This window comes from Ursus maritimus, unplaced genomic scaffold, assembly GCF_017311325.1.
Source record: "Ursus maritimus isolate PB19 unplaced genomic scaffold, ASM1731132v1 scaffold_8, whole genome shotgun sequence".
Taxonomy (NCBI): domain Eukaryota; kingdom Metazoa; phylum Chordata; class Mammalia; order Carnivora; family Ursidae; genus Ursus; species Ursus maritimus.
Window position 1 is genome coordinate 44,702,709 of NW_024426996.1, and position 16,921 is coordinate 44,719,629.

General features: G+C 39.0%; 1 protein-coding gene across 3 annotated transcripts in view; it reads left to right on the forward strand.

The window, feature by feature from the left end:
* The first annotated feature begins 1,508 nt into the window (after positions 1-1,508).
* Positions 1,509-16,921, forward strand: part of GABRA4 (gamma-aminobutyric acid type A receptor subunit alpha4) — a 59,974-nt gene continuing 44,561 nt past the window's right edge. For 2 of the 3 annotated variants that reach the window (XM_008701444.1, XM_008701445.1), the window contains exons 1-3: positions 1,516-1,544; positions 1,975-2,093; positions 16,483-16,550. In XM_008701444.1, coding sequence (XP_008699666.1) covers positions 1,516-1,544; positions 1,975-2,093; positions 16,483-16,550 — 216 coding nt within the window. Of the gene's footprint in view, positions 1,613-1,974; positions 2,094-16,482; positions 16,551-16,921 lie in introns of all 3 variants that reach the window. The other variant, XM_008701443.2, reaches the window with a different exon arrangement.

Sequence of the window (16,921 nt, forward strand, 5' to 3'; positions counted from 1 at the left end):
TCCTTTTGGTTCTGATTAGAAAAATTTCCCCTTTGCAAACAAAAGTTTAATCAGGATATTGAAACAAAGAAAACTCTAAAATTCCCTTGGTTTGATTGTTTTCATATAAAATCAGCCCACCAGTCAACAAAATTTGAACAAACTATCAAAGTTCTAAACAGAATATAGTTATTGGTGGGGATAGTTTCCTGGGAACTAAATTTTTGGAAATTACTTAGTTCATTGGTCCATCATAAGCAACTTTCCAAGTGCATCACTATTAATTTGAAAGATAATTCTCCCCAGGGAACCAATAATTAACGTTTTAAAAAGGTCTATTGAAAGTGCTTATCTCTGTTCAACAAAACGCTGAAGATGCGCTTAGCGTTCCCTTTCAAGTCATTAGTGAACTACGAGGTGTTCCCTTCCATTTTAATGTCTTCCCATCCCTCCCCCACCAACACACCTCACATTTTGTTTTTCTTCTGTCTCTCTCCTCTCCCTCTCCCCAGCCATCCTTTCCTTCTTCCTAAAGCAGTCAACCTTTGGAAGTCAGCGAGCTCTATCATAAAAGAAGAGCATCAGGTGTGGCAAAACAAGAGTGATTTTGACCAGATGTCCCTTGTCTTCACCTTTCCTCTTCTCTCCAGCAATGGATGGCGCAGCAAAGCTGAAAGTGTGCGTGCCAGGTAGGAGCAAGTATAGTAAAGGAATTCGGTATCTGTACAGCAACAGCTTGGCAAATGCGCTGAGTACAGAATGAAGCTCAAGGCCACTTTCTAAGTTTGGGGAGAGTCCGCCCAGTGAATTGCAACCCCTCTTACCAGGAAGAATCTTCTTTTTTTCCACGCCCACCTCCCACTTCCCCCTCTCCAGTCACCTGAAGGGGAGAGTCCCAAAGTTTGTTTCTGTCCACATTTGATCCCCTGTTGTCACCACGGTCTCCCATCCCCATGCCCAGCCATTCCAGTTACCCCCCCCCCTCCACCTCCAGCCTTGAAAATGGGTACAAAATAGGTCCTGGAACAAGCAACCTAAGGAGAGAGAACCTTCATTGGTGAAATCCAGATCCCAGCGGGGTGGGGGAGGGATCAGGAGGGAAAAAGTGGAGGCAAAGCAATGCGGTGGGCAGGGACCCACTTGGGGTTGGGGGTGGCAGTCGTGAGGAGGGGAGGAAAACCAGAGTTAAAGGTCGGAAAGAACTTGCTCAGCCTTTCGGTGCAAGCGCGCCAATGTTAACCTCGGAGGCTTCACGGTGCGGGCACGAAAGGGTGTTGAGCGGTATACATAGCTCTCCATACACATTGAGAGCTCAGCGAGAAAAGGAGGGGGCGATGGAAGGCAGGTTCCGCCTCCCCCTGGCCCGCGTGCACACACGCGCCCACCGCGGCTCGGGCTGGCTGAGCGCGGGCGAGTGTGAGCGCGGGCGAGTGTGAGCGCGAGTGTGCGCACGCCGCGGAGAGCCTCTGCCCTCGCCTCGCACCCTGCTCAGGGCATCTTGAGAGCCTGGAAACGTGAACAGGCTTAAAGTATGGCATGTTGCAAAGATGGTTTCTGCCAAGAAGGTACCCGCGATCGCTACGTCCTCCCGGGTCAGTTTCGCCCTCCTGCACTTCCTGTGCCTGGCGGCGTGGTGAGTTCTCTGGGGTCCTGAGGGACAAGGGTGGAGAAGTGGCCAGCTCCGGGCCCCCGTCGGCCGCCGCCCCTCCCAGGGCAAACCAGACCCTCCTGTAAGGTCAGGGGCCGCAGCCGGGCTTTTCAGTGACCGGGTAGACGCGGAAAGCAGAAGGGGCACCGGGTGCAAGAAGAGTGTGGGTATTGGGGTGCGTGTGCACAGGGTGCGCCTTTCCTGACCATTTCTCTGTCCCCCGTCCTTCAGACCTGCCTCCTTCAGCTTGGGGCAAGAGACTCTTTCCCTAGAAGATAAACCTGTTCCCACCTGTTCTGTGATGAGTCTTAAAACAACCCCTTCCTCCGTTTTTTTTGCATTTGCAGTTTAAACGAATCCCCAGGACAGAACCAAAAGGAGGAGAAATTATGCCCGGAAAATTTTACCCGCATCCTGGACAGCTTACTCGATGGTTATGACAACAGGCTGCGTCCTGGATTTGGGGGTATGAACGATTTCAAAAGCTCAAGTGTGTCCTGTCTGTCCCTCTCTCGGTCTGCCTGTCTGTGTATCATTAGGTATGATTCGAGGGGGAAAAATGAAAAATCTCTCTTTCCATCTCTCTCCCTCTCTCTCTCTCTCTCCCTTCCTTCCCCTTCCCCCCCTTGATGAGACCTCTGACAAGAAGACCGCCCCCACCAGTACTTTCCCATCTCCCTGCCGCCTCAGAAGCTTTGCCTCTCCCCCACACTAATTACCTTCCGGGACCTGACTGCTGGGTGGGGGAGGTTGGAGGGAAAGAGTCAAAAATGGGAACTTGGGGCTCGGTTGCCCAGCTGCGCTGCGCCCTGAGAATGGACTTCCCCTGCACCTGGCCACTTTGCTCGGAGCAGGTTGCTCTTGAGGCAACTGATCCGAAGTCCCTTGCCCTCCCACGTGGTATCTGTCCCTCTGCCAAAACCTCGCCACCGTGTTCTACCTAGGACATGAATCTGGGGCACGAAGCTGCCTGCTCTGCTAGAGAACCCAGTCCTTTCCCGTTCTCTTCCACAGTGGGATGAATTTTTGCTTTATTTGGGGAGATGGCATTTACTTCCCTCCTAAGACTTTGGAGTCAGAGGTGTTTCAGGTTTATTTCTTCCTTAAGTATTTATAATGACTATAATAGAGGCACATCCATTATCTGTACTGTTGCTCTTTTGCATGTTCATGTTCCCTTTGCTTATATAATGAGAATTTATGTGGCAAGCATTGTGCCAGGCACCATGTTCGCAGAATCTCAAGATATAATTCTTACCCTCAAACACCCGCTCAGTCCAGTTCAGAGAGAACACATGACTTCACCCCAAGTGTCAGCTCAGGTCTTCAGACCACCAAGTCCATGTTCTTTCCAACTACACTGAGCTAGTTATCCACTGGGAAATGAGTTGAACAAGACATGGGCTCTATCTTAAAGGAGCCTCTAGTAGTAGTAGTAGTAACAATAATAACTACTAATATTGTATTTATTTATTTGAATTTTCATATATACCAGGCATTTTATAGGCATTACTGAGAGTAAGCTCTTACTATCCCCATTTTACAGATGAAGAAATTGAGACTTGGGAAGTTAAGTAACCAGTTCGAGTTCGCAGTTGGTAAATGGCATGGGCAGGATGTGAACCCAGGTCAGTTTGTATATTTAAGAGACAAACCCATGAAGACTGAGAGGATATCAGTGTGGGAAGCATCACATGATATTAGCAGCACAGGGCACATTAAACTTCCTGTTGAGAGTGTGTAGGAGATAAGATGAGAGTATGGAAAAAGCGAAAGAGGACAGAATCAGACATGGTCTCAGGTTTGAAAGAATTATCAGAAGTAAAATAGAATTGGAGAGAGTGGAGCTGGGTGATTTTTTGGAGTCTGATTAGTCTGGTTCTTCTCATTTAACAAATGAGGCCACTGCAGATTAGAAATGGAAAGTGATTTATACCTGGGCACATAGCATATTAATGGTTGGCTGGAATCAGGTCTTCTGATCCCAAACTTTTTTCTGAATTTTATTGAGAAGGTTATAGGGGGTCATTGAGGGTATTAATTGAGTTTTTGCATGTTGACAGTGATAAATCTGGATGAGGATGAAAGATCCTCCTAGTTCTTTCACATTGCCTCTCCAGCGGTAGGATGCTCAGCATTGCATTTGCCTTCGTGCAAATCTGAAAAGAGGCTTCCTTGCAGAAGTGAATCATTTGTCAATGCATGATCTTTCACAAGTGACTGGGAAATTATCACTTTATATCCAAAAAAGGAATTTTGTGGAGAATATTTCAGATGATGTGGTATCATTGAAGACTATATTATATCAATAAAATAGGATTTATCTGCCCATAAATGTTTTAAACACGACATTTTAAGTAAGGGAAAAAAATAACAGAAACATCAAATCACACGAGTTTAAATATTTATTACAGAATTGATGTACCTGAACATAAATTAAAGTGAAAAATTATAACTGAGATGATATGGTTTTATTATTAAATGGCAAAAGTTAAGATAACCTCTGCCCAGTTGGCTATAATACAAGTATAACTCAAAAAGAAGAAGGAATCCATTGTAGATGTATCCTTTATACCGACTGTCCTCTCCCATAATACTACGTAGACAATAAAATGAATGAAATCCATCTATGTAAGCCATTACTAGATTTTGGCTAGCTGCAGTATTGCTGAAACGACTCAAGGGCATTATTAGTCATCTTACTTGTCACTGCCAAGTGATCTGCATTACCCACCTGGACATACTTTTATGGCTTTATGGGAAGAGGCTGAATTCACCTTACTTCAAGTGTGAGCAGTTGCTTATCATTAAAAATTTACTAGATCACACACTTTTTTTTTTTTGGCTAGGCTCATAAATATTTGTGGTAAATGTGATTCATTTTTTAGAAATGGGTCATTCTCTGTAAATGCATAGCAAACCAAATGTGACGGGGAATTGTAATTCTCACCTGCAGAAGCCATGTAATCTGTTTACGGGATGTTATAAATGAGCACCACCGAAAATAAGAAGAAAACTCATTCTTAGCACAGACTCTTGGATACCACAGGTTTGGTGCCTCCTTTGACATTTCAATACCTTGTGGAAAGTTTGGTATTTTAAAAATAAAATGAAAACAATTCAGATTTTGACCAGTATGCTCTAAATACAGATTTACTTCCTGCTTCCTTTAATCCTACTTCTGCTCTTTGTAGAGCATTTACTTTATATCTGTTTATACAACTTCGCTGTGTTCCATTTAAAATAAAGCTAAAAGCAAAGATTTGAATTGAAATTGGATGGTTTGTGATTGCTCAGTAGGCCGGCAGGGGTTGGAATAGATTTGGAAACTAAATTACATATTTTTAACTCAGCGGCACAGCTTGCAACAGGGAAGTAAAAGGAACTGAAATCGTTCTCTTCTTTTCATCCCTCCAGGGTCTCCTCTCCCTTGTCTCCTACGTTCTCCCATTGGAGAAGCAAAGGGGAAAAGGTGAGAAGAGAAGGAAGGAGGCATGGTGTGAGAAGCCAGATTGGGACTTTTGAAGGGGTATAGTTCTTTTGGCCTCTGACAAATCAGTCTGCTGTCATCCTGAAGTAGCTTGCACGTGCTTAGAAGTGGCATACAAGTGAACCCTTCCAACAAAGGAGCTAGAAAATCGTTCCCCTGTGCTCTTAGCCCCTTTCAACACTGTTCTACGCCATCTTAAAAATGCAGAGCTAAGGTACTAGCGCCAGGAGATAGTTTAGGAAGCCAGTCCTTAACCACTTCCATTTATTGAAGGATTATGCAGCCCTTGTATATTTCAATCTTTTGAGGCACATGATCTGGAATAATAAATACTTCAACTAAGTATAATCGCCTTAGATCATCTTCCAACACCTCTCTGAAATGGCAACAGACCATTAGGTCTGTTTTGCAAGGTTGCTCACCAGCATCGCCGGACTTCATATTAGTGGGGTCCTCTACCATTTGGAAACCTTTTTGCATACAATGCTTAGTAAGATTCCCATAACAACACAAAGAGATAAGCACGGTGGGCATCATCTGTGTGTTGGAGGGGAGGCTGAGAAAAGTTCTAATGAATTGCTCAGGAACCTAAAACTGCTAATGGACAGGCCACTGATAGACAAGGCAGCTGGTCTATTGCTACATCCACTTCTAAAGCTTTCTTACATCCTGTTTACCAAGAGTGAAATTTTCATTAACGTACCTTCTTGTTCCTAAGTAGGTTATTAAAATAAGCAAAACTACATTTCCCCCAAAGGAATGAAATGAGAACTTTTATTCTAAAGCTTTAATAACATTCTAAAATGGAAAAACAAATGTGGAGAAGTATATACACTTAGGTAAATTTGGAATAATTTTCCCACACAAATAAAAACATCCGTGCAATGTTCTCAAATGATCTGTATCCTAACCTAAAAAAATTAGATGAATGCACTAACCATGTGCTAGCCTTACTAATCGAATGTCTACAAAGAATAGATTTTTTAAGATATGTAGACAAAAAGAACACCTCAAATCCACGGAGCAACAGAAAAATAAAGCTTCATTCTCTCTTGATTTGTCACTCTCATTTATGTATTCATTTGTTGGACCAATAGGTATTGAGACCACTATGTATCAGGAACAATGTGAGGTTGTAAAGATATTATTCTGAATCAGACAAAGGCCTTTGAGAACTTTATAGCTAAGCAGTGTAGAGAGATAAAAATAAAAACAAATAACAAAGTATTAAGGATAATGCTGTGGAACAATCTAATAGCGTGCTAAGATAGAGAATTAATTGGGTAAGGGGTCTAGTTCAGAGACAGTGGTGAAGAAAATCTTGTAAGTTGAGCCCTAAAGGTGACAGATGTGGAAAAGGTAAGCAAAAGTTGTTCTCAGGCAGGAAAAAAAAAAAAAAAAAAAAAAAGAAAGAAAAGAAAAGAAAAAGCAAGTGTAAGGATTCTAAGGTAGATGATAAGTTAGTGTGCTTTAGACGTTGAAGGGAGTCCGGTGAAAGGAGTTCAGGAAGGTAGTAAGAAAACAAGAGGAGGAATCTCACAGGACTAGCTTCTTGCGGTAAGCAGAGGCCAGAGCATGCAAGGCCCTCTGTAAAAGAGTTTAGATCCGTCTTTGAGTGAACCTGGAAGCCATTGGAGTGTTTTAGGTCAAGGGAAGGACTTGGTGTGACTCAGATTGTAACATGATCACTTTGCTGCATATTAAACAGAAAGACTCAGATATAGAGGTTGGGCAATGTTGGAAGCCAGGAGAGCAATGAAGTTTTTTCTGGGGTTGGGGTCGGGGGTGGTTTTCTTCATTAAGTTAATGGTGGCTTGGTATAAGATGGTAGATGTAGTAAAGATAAATTTAAGTGAAAAAATTGAGATATATTTTAGAGGTATAATTCAACAAATAATTGGTGATGGCTTTCATATGTGTGGTAAAGGAAAGGGAGAAGTAAAAAATGACTCCTGGATTTTTATTTTGAGAAAATGGGTAGAGGACGGCACTATTTAATGAGGGAGGAGGAGACAGAGGGAGGGAGAAGAGAGATGGGGGTGCAATCAAGAAATCATGTGCGTATATGTTAAGAATGTTAGAATACATATAGGGAGTCCTAGTGGTTGTGCATATTTGTTTATCGGACAAGAGTTTTGTGTGGAGATATACAAGAGAGTCACCAGCATATGATGCTATGAGAATACATGCCTAGAGAAGAGTATAGAAAGGGCAAAGAGCCCAGAACCAAGCCTCCAGGAACATTAACAATTGAGGAAGGGCAGAAAACGTCGAATTGTCAGAGGAGGATGCCTGTGATACAGGTGGGCACTCAGAGCATGTGAAGTTCTAGAAGTCAAGAGACTGGAATGTCTTAGGAAGGAGGGATGAGAAGTCTCTCAAATTCTTCCAAGATTAAATAAGATAAGGCTGGCCACATGGCGATGTTTCATTTCATTCACTTTTCATTAACTTATTAAGCATATAATATGTGCCGGGTACTGTTCTAGGATGGCACAGGGAAATGCATCAGTAAACAAAAGGGATGCACTTCCCTGCCTTCATGAGCTGACAATGTAGTGAAAGAAACAGAAAATGAGCAACAGAAATAAGTAAAATATGGAGTGTCAGAGGTCGATAACTGCTATGGAGTACTATAAAGCAGGGGAGGGGTTGCACTTTTAACGAAAGTGGTAGGAAAAACTTCAATGAGGAGATGATATTTTCAACAATGATCGTTAAGGGGGTAAAAGCAGAAGCCGCATTTGTGTTAAAAGAAACTCTGTGTGTGAAAGTGCCAAGCATGGAAGTCAGTGTCGCTGCAGTCAAGTTTAACAGGACTGAGGAGTAAGAAGGGGGTATGCTACAAAGATGAGGTTGTTGAAAGCTTTGCGAGCTGGTAAAGACTTTGCTGTTCCTCTGAGTCAGATCCCAAGTGATTAGAGAGATTCCAACAGGAGCAAACCCCGAACTGCCTAATTTGCAGACTCACTTTGGTTGCTGTAGTGACAAAAGGCACTTGGGTCAAGGGCAAATGCAGAGAGGTTTTCACAATTAACTAGGTGAGAGATGATGGACGTCTTCACCAAGCTGGAGGCATGAAGCTGGTAAAGTTGGAAGAAGTGATCAGGTTCTGGCTATATTTCAAAGCGCTGGTCCACTAATGACAGCTAGAATGTGGAGTGTGAGAAAAAGGGAGGTGTCTGGCTCCAAAGCTTTTGACTTGAACACCTAGAAAAATAGAGTTGCCAACACTGTGGCAGGAGCCGATTAGGGGTGTGGATGAACGATTTGTATATGGATATGTTAAATTTGAGATGCCTATTGGACATTAGGCAGAGATGAATCTGGAAAGCAGGGATGATTGGTATGTCAATATATATGGTACTTAAAGCCACAAGACTACAGGGATCATCAAGAGACTAAGGATGATACAGAAGAGCTACAGGTAGAGAGCTCTGAAGTCTCCAGTGTTAAGAGGTGGGGAGTTGGCAAGAATCTGTCCCGGAAGACTGAGGAAGAGCCTTTGGAGTAGGAGGAAAATCTCAGAATATGCATACTGGATGGTAAGAAAAAAGAGGAGGTGGGATTGATCATTTACTTCTTAATGCTCCTGACAGGTTAAGAAAGATAAGCACATACAGTTGGGTCACTGCATTGAGCAATACCTACCTCTTCAGTGATTGGACAGAGCAGCGTTGGTGGTGTGATGGATATGAAAGTCTGATGGGGGGAGGAGTCTCTGGATATTTGCCCAGGGGAGGCAGAGAAATAGGGTGGTGAGTAGAAGGAGAAGTCGGATTCAGAGAGCTTCTTTAACAATGAGAGAGATCAAATTATTTTTTAAAGTCCGTGGAAACAATGCTATAGATAGAGAAAACTAATGATACTGATGAAAGGACTTTTAGTGACTCCTGAGCATGAAAACCAGGTTACAACAGACGATAGAGTGAACAGAAAAGGAAGAATTAGAGGCAGTGTGTATGGATTTTTTTCCCCCAGAAGTTCACAATGTGAAAGGGAGGAGAAAGAGGGAAGGTTGCCTTCTTTTAAGACTAGAAATATCAGAATACATCTGTGTACTACTCGAATAATCAAGTAGGGGATAATGTAATATTACAGTGGAGGGAAGGGATAACCGAGAGAAAGACACCCTTGAGAAGGTAAGAGACTACAGAACCCAGAACACAAATTTACTTTGTTATTTTCTTGGTTTAGCAAAAAAGATGTACCCACTATCATATATTTGCATTTTCTTTAGGGCAAGGATATTTGGTGTTTCCCCGAATACGCACTGTACAATCTAGATATAGGCTATTAGCAATTTTACGGAGATTTAGATAATATTTCACTGGGTTATTAGTTTTCTTTTAGGTGAAAAATACATCAACTTGCATTATATAACTTTCTAGGCCTTTTTATTGTATTTCTTTTTAAAAGCCTCTTGTGTACAGAATTGGGTTCCAAATTAATAATACTTGTTTAACAATTACTCTCATTATTGGTCCACAGGTAACTTTCTTTTTATCCAGCCACCCGCCTGTCTATTCATTCATTCATTGTAATATCATAAACATAGCAGTTCGAGCATTAAAGTGCACAAGCGTGACAACTTTTATCCTGCTAGGGAGTTTCCCTCATCCTCTCTTCCTGTCTCCCCACCCACAGTGACCACCATTCTGAGTCCTTTTAAATTATTTGTTTCCCTTTGAATATTATTTTTTTTTAATTTCAGTTACAAAAATTTAGTGGTTTTGAACATGTTATGTATTCGTTTTTGGTGTGTTTTTTTTCCCACTTAATTGTGTATTGCAAGGATTCATTCTTGCTCTTGCATATCGCTAGAGATCATTCATTTGACTGCTGTGTGATATCTCCACTTCATAGGAACCAGTTTATTCATCTTCTCTGTTGGCAGTAGGCATTTTGCTTATTTCCAAGATTGTGTTGCTGTGAATATTCTGGCCCAAATTTCCTGCTGTAAATGTGCAAAAGTTTCTTTTGCATATATATCCAGGAATGGATTTTTCTGGATCTTAGTGTAAGTGGGAGTTCAACTTGATGAGATAATGCCAAACTGTTTTCTGTGGCGGTTTTACAAATTCAAACTCTCATTTACAATGAATATGAGACTTAGGATCCACAAAACCTTCAACCATATACATATATATATGGATATGGAATATATATATATGGATATGGAATATATATATATGGATATGGAATATATATATATATGGATATGGAATATATATATATGGATATGGAATATATATATATGGATATGGAATATATATATATGGATATGGAATATATATATATGGATATGGAATATATATATATGGATATGGAATATATATATATATTATGGAATATATATATATATGGATATGGAATATATATATATATGGATATGGAATATATATATATATGGATATGGAATATATATATATATGGATATGGAATATATATATATATGGATATGGAATATATATATATATGGATATGGAATATATATATATGGATATGGAATATATATATATATGGATATATGGATATGGAATATATATATGGATATGAAATATATATATATGGATATGGAATACATAGAAAGGCATTTGATTGTGAAATAATTAGAATTTTCTGATTTCTAATGTGGTTGGACATCTTTTCAACCCTTTATTGCCTATAAGAATTTTCCTTCTGTGAAGAGCATCTTCATCTTTTGCCCATATTTCATTGTTTTTTAAAATGCTCTTCTTATTTGTTTAAGTACTTTAATCATTTAAAAAGTTGACCTGGACTGATAGAAGGATCATAGGACATAGGAAGCACTAATCTTTAATGTTATGTAAGTAAAACTTGAGAGCTCTCGGTTTTCTCTGTGATATCAATGGATATCTCTTCTTTGTTTACTCTGTAGGAAGGTTAGCATTTCTGTATTTTTGATGACAAACAAAATTAGATATTTCTTTAAATATATCACTCAAGAGTCTTTGCCATTATTGTATGTCCTAAGTACTGTAAGTATCCTGATTTTTAGAAGCATATCAGCAGTGTTTTGTAAGATGTAGCTGGATACATGAATTTAGGAGGCTGAAAAACCAGAAATATGTCCTCAAGTGGGTAGCTGGGGACACCCTATGAACAAGGATCGACATGTTTCAGTATCAGTAAAACATCTGAGGTCTTTCTCCTGGTGTTACAGCAAATTGGACACTGTTATTGGAGAAGAAATTAAATTGTTATATCCTTTGACCAGGTCTATACAGCTGAAGTAAAGTTAGCAGTGGAAAATCATCTGATACATTGTTAATTGTTTTCCTACTTTCCACCCAAGTTAGATTCATTAATAAGATGGGAATATTCCTCTGCATTTCATCTTGGTAGTGTTGGCTCTTTCTTTCAAACCCTACCGAAGATCACTTTGTTTGCCTTACAAAATGCCAACTACATTTTGGGGATTAAAAGACATTTCCCTATTACCAAAGAAGTAGGATTTTTAAAATAAAATATGTCTTTGATGTTACACAAATGAATATAACATTATGAGAAGTCCTTCCAAGCCCAAAATTATCTGGTTTCTATGTAATTATGCTCTTAGTAAGGTTGATTTGAACATCCTAAACAGTAGTGTTAGGGGAAGCGTCTCTAAGAATTATTCTTAATTACATAGCGACCATTATTCATAGAAAACTGATTTATTGGAAACCTATTACATTTAAGGCCTGAGATTAGTTCTGGGAAAGGATACAAATATAAATAAGACACATTTTCTGTTTTAATCAGAAAATATTTTTAGCTTAACTGGTGTAACAAATGAATCCAAGTACTTTTTCTTTTGGGGAAGTTTTAAAATCACTAGTGGGCTGATATTAAGAACACAAACAGATAGTTATTCACCACCTAATATGTGCAAAGCACTATGCTAGTTGGGAACTTCAAAGAGGACTAAGATTTCATCTTTGCTGTTAAGGGAAGAAAGACAGACTCGAACAGGCTATAGTAAGATAAGAGCAAAGGCGTAGCAAGAGCTGAAAGAACATAGCTCAGAAACATGCATAAACAGCATTTAGGAAATTTAGATATGGCATGTTATGTAGTAGATAGAAAATTATGGAAGTAATTAATTATTGATTTATTATTTAATGATGTCATTAGCATAGAAAGCTAGAACGCACTTGGGAGATCAATACACGGGGGTTATAATTCTGGCTCTGGCATATGATATTTAATCTCTGTGAGCTCAGTTTCCAGATCCATAAAATTCTCATGATAATATCACCCTTGGAGGGTGTTGTGAGAATTAAATGAAATAGTGTTTGGAAAGAGGCTAGTATCCCACCTGGCACATGGTAGGCCTTCAATAAATAGAATTATTATATCTCTGCTTTTTGCTCTTTGGAAAAAAACCTGTTTCCTGGGAGCAGTGACACACCGGCATGCCCCTTGATCTGTTCACACTGCATCCCCTCTGCTGCATTCCTGGTGTAGACCATTATCATTTCTCAGCTGGGCTGGTATGGCAGCCTTTTATAAGACCCCTTCCTCTACACTTGCTTCCCTGTCATTTACTGTTCAAACAACCCCCAGAGTGATTTTATAAAAAATATAATTCAGATCATATAGTTTCCTTACTTCAAACTCCTGATGGCCTTCCAATGATTAAGGGATAAAAATCAAACTTCTTTACAGTCTAAGGCAGAGATGTATTGAATATCAGAGGGAGAAAACTTTGGGAAAGAACAGAGGAAAATTGTTTCTGTTGTTATTTCTGTATTCTTTTGCTTGGCCGGTCATAACAAAATACCACAGACGGAGTAGCTTAAACAGTAGCAAGATCAAGGTGTCAGCAGGCTTGGTTTCTTCTAAGTCCTTTCTCCTTTGCTTGCGGATGGCTATCTGCTCTGTCTTCACATGATCTTTCTACTGTGTTTCTGTGTCCTAGTCTCCTCTTCTTTTAAGGGCACCACTCACAGTGGATTTGAGCCCATCCTAATGACCTCATTTTAACCCAATTTCCTTCTTTAAAGACCCTAACTCCAAATACAGTCATAGTGTGAGGTCCTGGGGGTTAGGACTTCAACATATGAATTTAGGAAGAACATAATTCAACCCATAACAACCTCTCTATGTGTTGCCCATCTGTCACTGGGATTTCTACAAGTTCTTTTCCATGTAGTTTTAACAACTATCACTATAATGCGTATTCTAAGTATGTTGCTTAAAAGATGCCCCTTTAAGAATATGGGCTCAGGGTAGGTCTCTGTCCACTGACACTGGTTTCCATTCTGTTTACGTGGCTTTCATTTCTTATCATTCTCTTCCTTACCTGCTTTGCGCCAGCCTCATTGGCCTCTTTTCTAGTCCTGAACACACTAAGGTCTCTACTGTCTCTGAGGTTTTACCCTGAAGTACTTTATGGCTGGAAGGCCAATTCTCTCTGTTCTTCCAATGGCTCATACTTACCTCCAGGTCTCAGTTTAAAAGTCACTGCTTTGAAGAGTGGCTTAAAAATCTAGGCTTTCCCAGGCTCTTACTCCATTACCAGCCTGTTTTATACATTCATTCTTATGAATGAAAAGATTCTTCCATTTAATTTATTTCTTTATTATTTATATTCAGACTCTTCTAACAGCATGTTAACTCCCTGAAGCAGGGAACTCTTTTATTTACTTATTTATCTATCTGTCTGATGTATTTAATTTTATTTTTCAAATTTTTATTTAAATTCTAGTTAGTTAACATATGGTGTAATATTGGTTTCAGGAATAGAATTTAGTGATTGATTACTTACATATAATACTCAGTGAGACAGGGAACTCTTAAGTCTTGCTTACCACTGTAGTACTAGGGCCTGGTATGGAACCTGACAGTCAGCAGGTGCTCATTCAGTTAATGTTTATTGAGTGAGTGTCCAAATGAAATCCCTCTACCAATCATATAGTTTTAGGATCTCACTTAATCTTGAAGACTTATATGATCATATAAAGCAAATACCAAATAATGTCACAAACTAAACAATACTAAGATTCTTGTTCTGGACAGAAATATTTTTTCAAGAATCATTAAGAAAGTATTATGTAAGAATTTGAAAATACCCATTATTATCATGAAATCATTGTAACTACAAGAACTAGCATAACCCCACACCCCTTAAAATAAATTTGTAAGTAAAAATATCATTGGCCTAATTCCTCTTCTATACTTCCCTTACTCCCGTAGAACATTCACAGTATTAATATTTTACGGGACATAATTTGGTAAATACTATTCTAGAAATCAGATGAACACGGTCCGTAAACTAGAATAAAGTGAACTGTATCACCTAAGAACTTGCTAGAAATGCAAATTGCCAGGCTCCACCTTAGACCTACTAAATCAGTGGGGTTAGGGTGGGGCCCAGCATTCTGTGCTTTAACAAACCTTCCGGTGATTCTGATCCAGTTAAAGGGAGAACCACTGCCCGAAATTGAACTTTAAAGTAACTTTTGAATTCTCAAGAATCTTGTCAAACAAATGGTTCAGTTGTCAGGACATAGGCAACCTTAATTGTTCTAAGTAACTTATCTCTCCTTGCTCTGACTTGCAGTAACTTAGTGCTTTTAATAATCATTCTCAAGTAACTAGCAGAGTGATTTGCCTCACTCTTGAACCACTTTGAGTTAAAGCTCTGTCTTCTAAAGTTCACCACACATTACCATCTTCTTGGATCGCCTGTGTATTCCTGAAACATTTTGGTTTGATGAGCTTATTACTACCATATTTTTGTTGTTGTTTACAATTGCTCATTCAAACAAAAAGTCAATTAACTTCTCACACTTATTTTCTCTGTTTTCCAAAGGTGTTATTTTTTTTAAATGAAAGTTCATGATAGATCAATTTAATCTATACCTTTTCTTTCACACTACTTACGAATGATATATTTTTCTTAGGATACTTATTTAAGAAAGATTTATCTCATTCTCCTTCAAACTATTTTTCTTCCTGTGGCTCGGTCTTTGTCCTGTACAGGGAGAAATACTCTGATTCATTTCTATAAGGATAACTTTAGATGTAGGGCGTTAAGCTATACCAGCTGCTCTTTGTCTTTTTTTTTTTTCTTGGCATAAATCCAATTGTCCAACCAGAATCCAAAGGAAACAGTCCATCTTGATAACAGATGTTATTCTTTCCAATACAGAGTAGCTAGTTCTGGCCAAACAATGGTATAAGCCATCATTTAAGGAAATGATGTTCAAGAGAGCAACAATTTTTTATTTTTATTAGCAGTAAAAAAGGTATATATAATAATAACTACTATCATTATTGAGTGCATTATATTCTAGAGACTGGGACAAGTCATTTACATTTATAATTTCAGTTAATACTCATTAAAACCTTTACCTATCATGATTCACGACTTGACTAAGATCATATATTTAAAAAGTGTTAGAGCCAAATTTATTCCACAATTTCTGATTTTAAGTGCCATGCTAAACCCAGATTGTGGCAATTTTCCTTTGTTTAAAATCTGTGTCAGCCCCCTTGTCATGATGCCCCCCACCTTTCTCTTCTGCCAAACACACCCATGTGTTTGTTTCTGAACCAGTCTTATTTAGGCCTGGGAAAGAATCTCCGTAGTGGCCATTATCAGAAGCAAAGAGAAACTACTACTTAATAAGTACTCTTATAAGAGAGTCACTGCGCTCAGGGTTTCATATGAGCAATTTCATTTGATCCCTATCAACAGTCTTGCCTGATATGTGTGGTTGCTGCTTTTGAGAGGTTCAATAGCCTGCCCAAGATCAAATGGCTAGTAGGGGGCAAGAAGTGAATAGGTCTGACTGGTAGGAGAGTTTATCTTTGATCTCAGTCACCAGTGGATGGTCTGCCTATTGTTAAAGGTGACATGAATCATTTTTGTGCTCGTTATTTCCCAGAATTCTCAGCTCTCCAAAGATGCATCCCTTACAAGTATTATGGTTTATCTCCTTACTCTTGTGGCTACGTTTCCTCTTTTTAATAGCTCACTTCTTTACTAAAGGCCAATCAGATGATGGACTATAAAAAATTACAAAGGCTAAAAGCTTTTGTTCCCTGCTCTGCCTGTCATAACAATGCCCGGAGGTGATGTATTTTTGAAGAAACAAGGTTCCCCTAAGTAATCGGGGAGGCTTTTTGTTGTTGTTTATTTTGTTTTGTTTTGCCTGTAAATAAACACTGCTTTCTGGTTCTATTCTTTTGTCTACATTTTTTTTTTAATTTTAGGAGAGATGCATTATTTCACTGAAAATTTAAGATGCCAATAAAAACATGATATATTATATCTGCATTTACTCTTTAATTACCCTCCTTGCCTATAAAATTGGTAATTTTTTTCACTCATTTACTTCATATCTACTAGGTCCTGTTACAGAAGTAAAAACTGACATATATGTCACCAGCTTTGGACCTGTCTCTGATGTTGAAATGGTAGGTATTTGGGAAATTTAATGTACCTCTTGAGGTTTGAAGAAAACATGCACAAGAGAGGGCAATTAATATTTATTTTGTCATTAATCACACACAGCTAGAAAGTCAAAGAACCTCCTAATTAGTCTCAAAAGTTTATAAGGAGTAAGACATTGAATTTGCATTTTGGCTCTAACATTTCACTGTTTTTTGGTTTGGAATTATTCTCAACAAAGAAAAGAACTTTCTTATTACTAGTCTCCATGGCACAACCTTTTATGTAGTAAAATTTTCCCTTAGAAAATTATTGAAGAGGAGAAAATTGAAGAGTAAAATTAGTTTTTGTATGGAACTATACTGTAGTCCTAATTGCATTTAGTATTCCATGTTGG